The sequence below is a fragment of the Spermophilus citellus genome (genome assembly GCF_964194105.1).
Source record: "Spermophilus citellus genome assembly, chromosome: 4".
NCBI lineage: Eukaryota > Metazoa > Chordata > Mammalia > Rodentia > Sciuridae > Spermophilus > Spermophilus citellus.
In genome coordinates, this window is record NC_138185.1 from 113,828,622 (window position 1) to 113,842,576 (window position 13,955).

Consider the following 13,955-nt stretch of genomic DNA (forward strand, 5'->3'; position numbering starts at 1 on the left):
AGTTCTTCAGAGAAGAAAGTGAAATTCAGAAGTGTGCATCATAGGGTACGTTGTGGATATAAAGGGGGAGAGAGATCTTCTATGTGTGTATTTACTTGTCTGTACAAAAGATATGCTGAAAGCACACACAAGCCCTGAGAGTGGAGGTGATCATTGTGGGCTGAGGTGGGAGCTGGGCAATAGGCTTCATAGCCATCAGAAGGACTGGCCTTTTGAATCATGCAAATTATATGTACTTCAAAAACTTAAATAAGAATGCCATTAAACTTGATTTTGAAGAGCTGAAATGTTACTTCCTGAGTATTTTTGTGTGGAAAATGTTTTAGAAAAATATAGAAAAGCTTGTCTCTGGGGCTCATGGTATAGGTGACACGATCTTTTCCATACTTTCTGCTGTTTATATTGAAATCTTGTTTCTTTTCCAAAATCCAAGACTTGTCCATACCCATCCAGCCCATAGAGTGCTACTGAATTTTGGCTGAGCTCAGAGCAGACAGGTAGCCGGCTCCTGAAGGCACCATGCCTACTAACAGCCTCAGTCCACAGGGGGAGGGATGCTCCTCTGGAGAAAGAGTTTTCTTGATGGCCTCATCCAGAGACTTCCTCTGGATGAGTGTCACCTCCTCTGTGGCAGGATCCCTGACTCTCAGCCAGGGTGAGTCAGGGTAAACATACAAGCCTTGAAATTTGACAACCCTGATGTTAAATCTTGGCTTTATCAGTTGCTTGCTGAGCAACCTTTTCTGAGTTGCTTAATATTTCTTAACATTCCTTGATCTTCTTATCTAAAAATAAACATGATAACAGTAATTGCTTAATATATTGAGTTGTAAAAAGATTCCTGTAAAGCCTGTATCAAATACCTGATGTGGAAAAAGGCTCACTGCATTCTGGATGTTATCATCATACTAACATATGCGGCATAGTTATCTGCTGCCTAATTGTATCCTTCCATAAATCTGGAACTCTTTGCTGCTTGTCCTTATGTCCTGTGGTTGTTGGTTTTGTTGTTGTTGTTTTTCTTATGTGTATATGTGTGTGTGTGTGTGTGTGTGTGTGTGTGTGTACTAGAGATTGAACCTAGGTACACTCTATCACTGCATCCCCAGACCTTTTTATGTTTTACATTGAGACAGGGTCTCACTAAGTTGCTCAGGCTGGCCTTGAACCTGTGATCCTCCTGCCTCAGCCTCCCGAGTCACTGGATAACAGGTGTGTGCCACCGCACACAGCCTCTGAATGTCAGGCACGAATACATGTTGAGTAAATACCTGCTAGATTTATTTCCTCTTGATTCTTGCTGAAAGTATTAACTCATACAGCTAAGGTGATGGCTGATGAAGACTTACTGTCATAACAATATTATGCCTTTCTAGAAGTTTCTGGGGGAGGGCAGCTCCATGCAGGAAAGGCCACAGTATGGAGGACATGCCTTTCCCATGTTCCTTCGCAGCTGAAGTTGCCCAGGTGGGCTGGGAACAGAGCTCCTTCCCACAGGCCCGAAAATCAGCTTGCTCAAGAGAAGTCAGCATCATTTAACCCTCCCTTATTCTCAAAATAAGGAAACTGAGGCCAGGGACAAGATCAGAACTCATGATGCCTGACTCCCAGGCCAGTGCCCTTTACTCCAGATTCCCTGGCCGCATGGAGAACATGTGGGAATTTCAGAAGCAAGCCTTTTCTACAAAAACGGGGAAAAAATAAAAGACAAAGCATTATTGGTAGAAGTCTAGTCTTATTAAACTACCTTTCTAAATCACAATCTAACAAGAGTGCTTCAAGCTAAATAAAGGAAGCTCGAAATACTCCTTTTCACTGGAGAATATAATTTTGCTTCAGCCACAATTTAAATTGATTTAGTTCTGAGCACCAGCATTTGAAGTGTGGAGCATATTCTATTTTCGCCATGATACTTGTTTTGACAGTGATGCATTTCAGTTGACATAGTTGAAATCCTTATGTAATAAATCTCTGCCTGAAAATTAATCATGTTTATAATATTCTGAGAATTAATAACACCCATTGCTCAAATCATTAACTTAAAAAAGGAGCTTCCAAAATCTGTTCTCGGCAGTAAGGGACCACAAATAAATGAATGTTTGATAAAATAATCCAAGTAGCAGTTTAACAAGCGTAAACTGGAATGTGGCTGCAATAACACAGAACTATTGTTTAAGGGTTGGCAGAGGCTGATGAGGTTCTTATTTCAGTTACGAAGCAGGCATCCACATGCATAATGAACTGCTCTCTGAATTATTAATGTGTTGCTTATTTAGCCTCATCTGTCTAGAAGATAATGTATCCTAACTCTAATGAGTGATTGGTTTTGTACATAATTACAGTAGCAGCGGTAGTGGGGAAATGTGTGCCTTCAAAGAACAAGTTCTAAAAATAAAGTCATCGCATAAACTCCGTTGTTGTTGCATTCTATCACAATCAAACCCGAAGCATTTGAGAATTCATAATAAATTACAGGAGACAGAATCATTATTAACATCATAATTTAACACAAAAGGTTTTACTTAATCATTCATTACAGATCATGTGCTGTTAAGATGTGTATAAATGACTTGGGTTGTTTTAAGACGTTGAGAAAGATGTTCCCTTTCGGCCACTTGCCAGCAGTGGCTTAGAGGGTCCAGAAAGAGGGGCCCAGTGAAAACGGATAGAAAGGGGTGATGATTTTTGTGTGTGTGTGTGCCGATTATGACAGAACGTTATTTAAAAGTTCAAAAGTGATTTTTTGCTTATTTCTAAAACAGGCACACCTGGGATTTCTCACCTTCAGGTTTATTTGTTTATACCTGCAAGTGCTTATCTGTGGAGGAGACAGGTTCAGGAGTTTGCTCACCTGGTCTAATCAGGTCTAAACAGTCCAACCACCTATTTGTGACTTGGGACAACTCTGAGTCCTTTCTGGTAGTCCAGAACATTTTTTTTTTCTTTTCCTATCTTTGTGTAACACATTATTAAAGAAATAGGCTCAGACGGGAGTATTTGATAGGCAGTGGTTGTGATTGCACTCATTCTCATAGTGGTTTCCTCTGTGTGTTTCCTCCCTCTTGGTCTTCAAAAGGGGCTGTCAACTGCAAGCCTGACGCATCTCGGTCTGTTCACACTTGTTCAGGAGGCTTCAATTGGTTGCAAATTGTGCTGTGTATGCATCTGTACATGCTTCTTAAAAAAAAAAAAAACCCACAGCCTATCACATGTGCACACACAAGCACAATGGCACCAGGGTGAGTGCATCCATCTTTCTCTCTAACACCAAAAGCGCTTTGAATGTCTCCCTGCATCAGAGACCCTGCACGGCTTTCCTACTGTAGAGACATTTGAATTATTGAAGATCGTAATGCTTCCGTCTTGTGTACAGGCAGTTCCTAAAAGTGTTTAACACTCTTGATCACAGGAGAATTCCCATCTGTGGCATGTAGCTAGGAACGAAACCTAGCGGCAATTGGGAAAATGGCAGAGTGCTTCTAATTCAAAGTACAACTTCTGCTCACAGTTTGTAAAGTTACTTAAGTGTGGTGAGTTGTCTTTGGAAGGCTTGTGTTGAATACCAACTCAGCTTCCAGCTAGCTTCCTTTTGGAAGTGTCCTGCAGTTAGGTTCACTAGCCAAAAGGACTCACATGTTACTGCCCTCTCCCTCTGGCACTGAACCTGGGGTTCACAGCTCCCTTTAGTGAAGATAAAGGCCACAGGTGGGGCTGTGAAACACTGGTTCTCAGCAAGGTCCTGGGGCCTAATTAATCTCTCTAGTCCCACTCCACCTCCCTTCTTTCTTTCTTTATTTTTTTGGTACCAGGGATTGAACTCAGAGGTCCTCAACCACTGAGCCACACCCCCAACACTATTTAGTATTTTATTTAGAGACAGGGTCTCACTGAGTTGCTTAGCACCTCGATTTTGCTGAGGCTGGCTTTGAACTTGAGATCTTCCTGCCTCGGCCTCCCAAGCCACTGGGATTACAGGCGTGCACCACTGCGCCCAGCTCTGCCTCTCTTCTTAATCAGCAGACATCTAGGGGATTCCTGTGAATGAGGTCCTGGCTGGTAACTCACAGGACAACTGGACTGAGGGAGGAGGAGAAGTGGGAAGCTATTTGAGCCCTAAGATACCAGGCACACTCTCTAGGGAGACTGTGGAGCCTGGCCAGAGTCAAACAGGGTCCTTTAAATCCAGAGGCATCTCCTAGACCCAAAGGGATTCAGCAGAGGCAGGAGACGCTGATCTGAAAAGGTATCTCTGGGACACTAGGATGGAGTCCTCTTTGATGTGTTTTCTATATTTGGATTTCAAGTGGTGCTTCATTTGCCAAAAGGGCTTGAAGCCTACTGCTGTAGAAGCAGAAGAAACCCTTGGCATTTGTCACAGCAGATGTGGCTGGAGAGCCCCAAGACACTCCTACACTAAGGGCCATTAGGTACTTTCGACCTTTGATCCTTCTCTGCATGATCAATTTCGATTGTTGGACCAAGTATCTTGTGTCTCCGTGGAGACCTACCCTTGGCTATCCAGGTGCTGAGGTTGGTGACACTCAACCAGCTGCAGGACCTGGTCTCAGCCACCCTTGCGAGGGGCTAGTGATGAGAAGGGAGGCTGTGATTGTTGGAAGAGACAGGTCACGAAGGGCCTCATTAACCAAGCTGGGAAGTTGGAGTGGAGATTTTCCTGAAGGTCACAGGTGTTATTTAAATATCCCAAGTAGCAGAGTAATACTCATAGATTTGCTTTTTACCTTGCTCCTTTGATTGTAATGTATGATTAGGACAAGGAGAGACCTTAGGGACAGGGAAACTTAGCCAGTATCTAGTGTGAGATAATGAAGCAGAAACCCAGGCAATACCTTCCTGGAGGCAGAGGAGGGGCAGGGGTGAGGCGTTTAGTGGCCAGAACAAATATGACCTGGTTGTTGAGTGGATGTGGCGCTAGGGGGTCTCTTATCAGCCTCCGAATGGAGGCACCTTGAAGGACAGTTGACAGGGCAGTTTTGAATAGCTTGACCCTGAGGACTCAAAGCAGAGCAGTTCTGTAGAATATTGGATCAAGAGGCAGAAAACTTTTAAATAAAAACAGTTTGGGCTGGAAAATGTGGGGTGTGTCAGAACTAGCTTTCTCCTTTCTCTAATCAAGGAGCTCTGCACGCAGCGGCTGAGCCTTGCTGGACGTGGGGACAGTCAGGAAGCGTCTGCTGCTTACCGGCTCTGTCAGGGAGCCACAGGGCCTCAATCTCCTTTCTTTCCTTGGTTCGTAGGGGGGCACTTTAAGGATGCTCAAACTGCAATCCAGATGGCCATTCGTCAGATACAGGGTGAGCTGAGTCAGGGCCAGCTGGTCACTATACGAGATGTTGAGGTCCGTTGCCCATACCTGATCAAAACAGGAGCCGGGAAAATGAGGGTGAGATGGGGAGAGAAAGGAAAGGCCCCGCCACCCCTAACCAGACCGAACCCCAGTAGAGGGGACCACACCTGTGACCCAGGGGACTTGATGGAGATGTTGCTTGTTTCTGCATCGTTCAGCTGGGGGATGGAGTCTGACTCCAATCAGAGGATTCCAGGTTACGTGGGAAGTTACAGAAATGAAAATAACAGATCAAATCTAACAGAAGGGCCTTCCCGAAAGGCTCGGGTCAACTTGGATTTTTTTCGCCTGTGACTTGGCATTTCAGAGGTGTTCAGTGCAATCTTTTCTACTGAGCAAATGAGACTGGATGGATGTGTCAGGAGATGGGAAGCTAAAGAAAGAGAAGAAAGAGGGCAAAGAGTGAGAGAGAATGAGCTGGGAAGAGTGAGTGAATAAGAGGAGAGGTACTTTGCCTTGAAATGGGGGGGAAAAAGCAGTGTTGACCTCTGGGAAACCCAACATGATTTTAAAGGGAAACTGATGGTTGGCCTGTAAGGCTTAGCTCCACCGCCATTTTACATTTTTATGTCTCATGGACACCCCACTTCACTTTTAATGCTGAATTAAAAGTGAAAATGCTTCAAAAAGTAGGGAAGAACACTAGGATGCATTAAAAACAAAAATAGACATTAATTGAATTAAACATTACTGTCACCTACAAGATAACCGAGCAAAGTCCATTAATTCCTTGGACAAATATTCAGTGAGCATCTACTATGTGTTAGACAATGACAGAGAAGGCTCCTGTGCAAGCCTCTCCTGATTCTCCTCAGACAGATCCACTTTATTACCCTGTCATTTCCCACCTCCCACTGCATTGAGAAGCACCCCAGGATCCTCCTCAGTTCAATGCTCCAGGGACATCACTGTGCCAGTCACTGGAGAGTCAAAGGCAAACCATGGGCACAGGTCCTGTCATCAAGAAGGTGGAGTCGGGTACACACATATTCAATCAGTTACGATACAACGAAGTCTGGAATACAGTAACGTGGGGGAATAAAGCTGAAGGAAAGCGCAGACAGATTTTACCTAGGGATGTCAGGGATGCATCCCAAAAGCGACATTTAACCAAGCAACAAAACCACAACTGGCACCCATGTGTCAAGTACGGACAGGTCTTTATAGTAACCTTTCTTCAGATCTGTATAGTAACCCCCAATCCACAGCCTGATGTTACGGATGAAGAAACAAGTTCAGGGTGGTCCCAAGTCCACAGGGATAGGAAGCAGGGGTGCTGGGACTCAAATCCAGCTCTGCCTGCCTCTGAGCCCACCCTTTGCCCATTCCCTGGTGGAGGAGATGGCATGGATCCTGCACTGACTCTCTGGTCAAATTAAAAACTGAAGTTGCAGAGGATCAGTGCATGTTCTTGCTTAATACAATCCATGCCATGGAAGTGTCTTGTGGAGAAAACATGAAGTATTGTATTTCTGCAGCGTGCTGTAATTAGCAGTAATGCATTTTCACTGTAGGAAGTTGGAAACTAACACATTTTCATGAAGACTTGATTAAATATTTCTTTCCTCTTTGAAAGCCTACAAGTGCCCCACTCACCAACTCTGTATGTTAAAATACATAATACATCTGCCCTAGAGTGGACTCCTCTCAAACAAATCTAGCAGTGAGTGACTTGAGTAAGCATTGAATGTAAATGGCATCATTATAAGGATATTAAGGGGTCAAGCTGTCAAGGCCCCTTGCTAAACTGAAGCTAATTTCAGGAGTCATATTCGCACAGTAATGCCCTTTTATAATAGCAAATAAATCACATTTGCAACAATTGTTAAAAACTCACTGCCAAGTATCTATTGCAGTTGTAAATATCCTATTTGTCAACTTAAATATTTCCTGCTGTATGGCATAAAATGTAAATCAGATGGGGACAGTTACTGTTCCTTCACAGGAGAAAGTGAACTTGCTGCTCTCCCATGCCGGGCACTTTTTTTTTCCCCTAGAGCTTCTGTGATGTCTTAGTGCTCTTGATCAAAGGGAAATGTATATAACAAACAGTGTTCATATTTATGCTAATGGTATTATTGTTTGGTGATGAGGATTTTAGTAGGGAGGCAACACAGTATTGGGCAAAGATCGAGAACTACACAGTCAGAAAACCCATGTGTAGGGGGCCTTGAGCGAGTTTGAGGCTTTCTCTACTTCTGTATCCTTAGGTGTCAAAGGAGCAAATGATAATATGTATTACATGGTGTTTGGGGGAAAAATGCATAAAATTGTCTTATAGATTATAAAGTTCAATACAAAACATTCCCTTTAACAGTAGGTTTTTAGGAGAGACATTCTGGGCTGTCTCTGGAGCTACTCAAGCTCCCCATTTCATAACTGGTCAACTTCAGAGCAACCCAGTCGATAGGCCACTGGGTGTGGGCAAGGTTGGTATCATCCCAGCTCCATTTTACCCATGAGGATGCTAAGATGGAAAAGTGGCATCCGGGCTAGCCTGAGACAGCACAGACCGGAGCTTTGGACTTTCCAGAAGTAAAGTACTTTTGCTTTTCCAGGCCGCCCTCATTCCTTGGTTCACAAAGTAATATAGAAATAGTAGAACAAATTTCCTAAAGCCTTTTCCTCAACAGCAGGCTTGCCTGATTTGCTCAGATAATTGTTCTGCTCTCCATCTGGTTTTTCCACTGAAGACACCGCCTGAGGCGTGCTTGTTTTGTGTACCGGGGTTCCTATCTCCCCCTCTAGACCGTCAGCCCTTCAGGGGAAGCTGCTGAGTCTTTGTCTTCCCAAAGCGCCCAGCGTGCGGGGCAGGGACTGGCGCGGCAGGGCGCATCCGCAATTCCAAGCTGCACCATGAACTCCCCCCAGCCTTTCCAAGGGGAGCTGAAGGGGAGCTGGGTGCCTCTCCAGGCTGGGCTCTGATTCAAATGGAGCCAATATTCCTGGAGCACCTCTTCTGTGTCCCCCAGGCTCTCCCGCACCTCTCATTTCATCTGATTTTTTAAATTTTGGACTTGGATATTAACTTTAGAACCGAAATCTCTTTCTGCACTGAATACACAACTTCGACAAGCGGTGACGGTGGCCTGTACAAAGACACTGTGAGCAGGGATGGCACGAGTGGATGGATTTTACAGTTTGTTGGTGGTGGCTTTGACATGACTTGCTTATAATGACTTGTAATGACTAGCTTGACGGGTTAATTGATTAGATGTGAGGGAGAGGGGAAACGTTAGTGAAGGTTAGAGCTGGAATCACCTCATGCAATCAGTTTACTTTATAAATGGAGCAACTCTGGCATGGAAAGTGAAGTGGTTTGCTCTAGGTCACAGAGCCAGGTATCAAAGGTGCAGGACAAGAACCAAAGGAGTCCCAGCTCTCCATCAGACATCACTTGTGGATTACTGTTTGGTTGATGAGGTTCAAAAAATCATTTTGTTAAAGATGGCTTAGGGGCTTGGGATGTGGCTCAAATGGTAGTGCACTGGTCTGACATGCATGAGGCACTGGGTTTGATCCTCAGCACCACATAAAAATAAAAAAGATATTGTGTCCATCTAAAACTAAAAAAATAAATATTTTTTAAGAAGATGGCTTAAATGTTAGAGAGACTTACATCAAGGCCTAAGAACACAGCAGCACAAAGGCTTTTGAGTCAGCCTTTCTTAATTTTGAAAAATGGTAGCTGTCCTTGGATTAGAAGATGAGGACACACCCAAGGGTGGGGCAGTCTGTGGTATTATCCTGAGAGATGATGGTTGTGGATAACTTGATGATTTAGAAAGAAGCAGGAAACAAAAAGAAGATAGAAATTTACACAAGGAATATTGGCTTTGCAAAAATAATATGTATACAAAAAACGACATGAGAATATACAGAATGTTAACCATCCATCTGATGTTAGCAGAATGATAACCACAATTGCATATAGACTTCATGCATATTCTAGATCTGTCTAGCTGGCGCTAATAGGGTAGCCATGGAGGGGAGCTGAAAAGGAGCCTGGTGTCTCTTCAGGATGGGCTCAGATTCAAATGGAGCCAATATTCCTGGAGCACCTCCTCCGCATCCCCTAGGCTCCCCCGCACCTCTCATTTCATCTCATTTTAAATTTTGGACTTGGATATTAACTTCAGACTCTAATCTCTTTCTGCTCTTGAGCTGTTGAGCGCTTGTGGCTACTGAGCACTTGAAATGTGGTTGGTCCAAATGGAGACGTGCTGTCAGTGTAGAAGACACGCCAGATTTCCAACATGAGGATGTGAACAAGAATGTAGAATCTTTTATCCATAACATTTCATATGGACTACAGGTTGAAATGATAATACTTTGGGTTAAAAACATAAAAATTGTTTTCAACTTCTTTTGGGTTAACTTCTTAAAAGGGGGCTACCAGGAAATGTGGCAAAGAAGTCCATTGCAACTAGCAAAGAAGGAGACCCAGCAAGAGGCGTGGGGGAGAAGAGAAGTACTGCTGAGGCCCCAGCCCTCCACTGCCCTGACTGCCACCGGGCTGGGGGCTGCACTCACTGCAGCTTCACCTAGAGGCCCCGGCATGTGAGAGCCAGTAGACGGGTCCCAGGTTCTTTGGGATAACAAGGTAACAACATGCTCTTGTGTGGGGAGGGGTGGGGGAGAGACCCTTTTTGCCTTAGGTGTTCCAGGCAGATGGAGGCCGCCTGCTCACCCCTGCTGCTTCTCCTTTTTCCAGTGACAGGCGGGATGGATGGGTGGCAGAGCTTGCAGATGTGGGCAGATGTGCTCAGGCCCTACGTTCTGGGACTGTCTCCAAATGCAAATGAAGATCTGTAACATAGGGCTTGGTCTTGACTCTGGCCAACCTGACAGGCATTGGGTTAGGTATGGCAGGGAGGGAGTAATTCATAGATCGAATAACATTCATCGAAGAATGAAGAGTTTCAGAGCTTTAAGAATCTGTAGGTATTTTACAGACTCATTTCAAGGTTTCTTCTTCCTCCTCCCCTCCCCATTTCTCCACCTCCTCTCCCTTCCTCTCAACCTCCTCCTTCTCTTCCTCTCCTTCCCCACCCCTCCTCTTGTTCTCTTTCTTCTTTTTATCATTTTCTTTTTGTAAGGAGAAGAACTGGAGGCTGCAGACAGGATAAGTGGCTTGCTAAAGTCCCAAGGTTTTGGTATCAAGGTCTGAGACAGATACTTGAGATTCACAGCAGGCTGTCTCTCTGGGTCACACTTCCCTCCTAGTCACTGGAGTATAATAGTCCTGGTGGACCTTCCCTCCACACGAGATGCACCTATGAGGCTAACTGGGAGTTGTGACCATTTACCCACCTCGTTAACAAAATTTAAAAGACTTATTCTTCAACTAAGTCAACTTTGAGAGAAGAAGTACTGACAGCTCACCTACCACAAAAATAGTATCTGACCTTCAGAACAAACTGATGCGAGACCTATCCTCCTTGGTGAAGAAATTTGTGAGTCATCTCCCTGCCCTTGCTTTTTTTCAGATTCACAGAAAATCCACCATTGGACTGGATCACTTGATTCCTTTTTGAGCAAGACCAAGCCCTTCATCAAACTCATGTGTCCCCACAGCGGTGGCTAAGCTGCAAATGCCAGCCAGTGTGCCCAGCTCCTCTGGTTGGTTGTTGGATAATCCAACCATGGATAGGCCAAGGTCCCTCTGTCCCTCTGGTTTGGCTAAGTACAGAGCCAAAGACTTATTTCCCATATACAACTGTGGAGGTGGGAACTTCATTGGAGGGCGTTGCGCAGACAGGTGATATGATCTAACTTCTGCTTTTAAAGGGTGGTTTCAGGGAGAAGAAAACAGGAGGGGCAAGGAGGGAGAAAGGGAGTCCAGTTAAGAAGCTATTGCTGTAACATGAGTGAGAGAGGACAATGACTCCCTCAGTGTGACAATGGGGGGTTTGGGGGGAATGGCCAGATTACAGATGCATTAAGGTAGAGCCCAGAGGACTTGCCAGTGGGTCAGATATGGGGTGAGAGACCAAGAGAAGGAATCAAAGATGTCGCCAAGACGTTTGCCCTGCAGAAGATGAGAGGAGGAAGTTAACATTTCCAGAGAGCGCAGACAGCCACCCGAATAGCTGAGAGGGGAAAGTGGAGACTGCAGGTGTGAGTGTGGGACTTCTGAGGTCCCTTTAGTTGGTCAGTGTTCCAGAGCGGGCACTGAGACTCCAGGCGCTCTTGCTCCTTTCTCAGCTGTGCACTCTGGAGCCGGGGCTGGGCTGTGTTGTCATTTTCAAGCAGAATCAGTCCCTGGCCTGGGGGCAGCTTTTTCTCTGTTGTCACTGTCAGGCCTTCCACAGGGGACACTGGCAGAGGCAGGCTGCTGCTTCTCACCATGTTAGGCCAGGGCAAAATAAAGTTGAGAAGGATGGGGCAGCTGGGTGGGGGAAGAAATGGCAGCAGCTGAAGGTAAGGGGGACTAGAGCCGAGTGGGGCTTGTGGGGGGTGAATGAATGGCTCCCCTGGATTGGAAAGATCTCCAGGCCAGAATTCCAGGGCCTGGCTGGGAGTGCCGACCTGCCATTGCTGCCCTCATGGTCTTGAGCAACTTCCTTCCCCTTTCTGGGCCTGCTTCCTTACCTGTGGATGCCAGCCCAATGGCATTTGTCCCCAAGGGCTGTCTTGAGGGTTCTGGGACTATGTGAGATAGGGTGTGAGCAGGTCACTGTAGGGCCAAGGAGAACTCATTTCTTGACCTTTGACTTGAGAATTCTTGAAAGCTTCTCAGAGATGGGGAGAAAAAAACAGGCTTCAGAATTCTAGCTCTAAAAAGAGAACATGTTCTCCCAGGCAGTTAATAAATGACATCTCTTCTATTTCCTATTTGGATCACTGAAATGCCTTACAGTACTGAGATCTCCACTGTGGTAAACACAGCTGGTACTTAATTTTAAAGAAGGGACACATTGAATTGTGAGGATTTTCAATGAGTAAAATATTAATATGATTATGATATTTAATGAGATATTTGCATTCCATAAAAAAAATCAATAGGCAGGCAGAGGGGACAGCAGCCTCTTGGCCTGTTGCCACCTAGTGGCGACTTCTGGGATAGCCCAGGCTCTTGGAGCCGGGATGGGGACCTGTTGTGGTCATGTGAGAAGGTCACTTGGTGGTGAGCAACCCAGACTGGTGTTCATCTTGGAGACCTTCCATTCTGGCTCTATTGGTGCTGTTTATCCTTTTGGGCATTACTTTAGTCACAGCCCCATGAGGCTGTCTCTTATCCATTCTCTCTACCACCCGCCCTGGACACTGTCTTGTATTGGTTCTTTGGAGTCTGTGGGGTCAGAAACAGCAAAAATTCTGGGCTTTGACACTGAACTCTCAGGGCCAGGGGGGGTCCACCATGCTTAGGGCCTCATGGTTTTTCAAAGGCCTCCAAAATGTTTGGATTCCAAAAACAAACAAAAACCACATTACTGGCTCCCAAATGTGAAAACTGCAAAATAACCATAAGTGTTTAAAAAATATCCACAAAGTGGATCATGTCAGTCAAATGTAGCACAACTCGTAGGATGTCACGTCTAAATTATACGACGTGAGGAGGCATTTTAACACATTTGCTGTGCTGTGGGGTAGCTGAAATCTCTCAAACAGAAAGCCTTCTGGGCCTCGGAGGTCTTAATCAGCCCCATCCTGGCTAACTAGGGATGGGTGACCTTCATCTCCCACCTTCTCATCTTACAGATGATGACTATGAGAGATGAACTAACTTGACTAGGTCCCATAATTAGGGGGAAAACAGGGATCAAAGACCAAGTTCCTGATCCTTGGTCTAGCTCTATGACACCTAATTACCAGCTAATTATTAATATAAAGCTGTGTGTGTGTGTGTGTGTGTGCGCGCGCGCGCGCGCCAGAAGTTCTCTGTCACTTTGGAAATTCTTGCAGGATGTACCACAAGTATATTTAAAATTAATATGTGTATCCAAAATAAACAGCTCAGTTGGTAGGGTGTTTGCCTTGCATGCACAAGGCCTTGGGTTCTAATCCCCAGCACCACAATAAACAAACAAACAAACAAACATCTTGAAATGTAAACTTGCATATTTTTCACCTTTGTAAAAAAAATCACAAATCTTTTAACACACTCTCGCCTTCTGTGCTTCTCTCCCAAGTTTCTTCCATTATCTTTATGAATTTATGATCTTCCCTCTGTTGGTTTCAAGACTGATGGCCTTGGAATCCAGACACCTGATATTATTTATATTCCCAGGGTACAGAATCACATACACGTTTTTCTTTCTTTTTTCCTGTTTAAGTATTTTCTTACTTTATTATTATTATTAGTTGTTCAAAACATTACATAGCTCTTGACATATCATATTTCATACATTTGATTCAAGTGGGTTATGAACTCCCATTTTTACCCCGTATACAGATTGCAGAATCACATCGGTTACTATGAATTCTTTGGAAGACAACTTTCTTATTTTGTCATGAAGCACTCAACTCTAATAAAACACAAAAAAACAATTTTTATAACCCAGTACAGGTTTGTAGGACTAATAACCGTGTCCGCTTCTTCCCATAGCAATGGAACACTCTAATCCCCTACTGAATGTGATCC

At 44.7% G+C, this 13,955-nt stretch overlaps 1 protein-coding gene across 1 annotated transcript in view; it reads right to left on the reverse strand.

The window, feature by feature from the left end:
* Nucleotides 1-13,955, reverse strand: part of IQCH (IQ motif containing H) — a gene marked incomplete at its 3' end in the record, with an annotated part of 211,921 nt that overhangs the window by 25,071 nt on the left and 172,895 nt on the right. Inside the window, exon 17 of the mRNA XM_081292857.1 lies at nucleotides 5,204-5,374. Coding sequence (XP_081148983.1) covers nucleotides 5,204-5,374 — 171 coding nt within the window. The remainder of the gene's footprint in view (nucleotides 1-5,203; nucleotides 5,375-13,955) is intronic.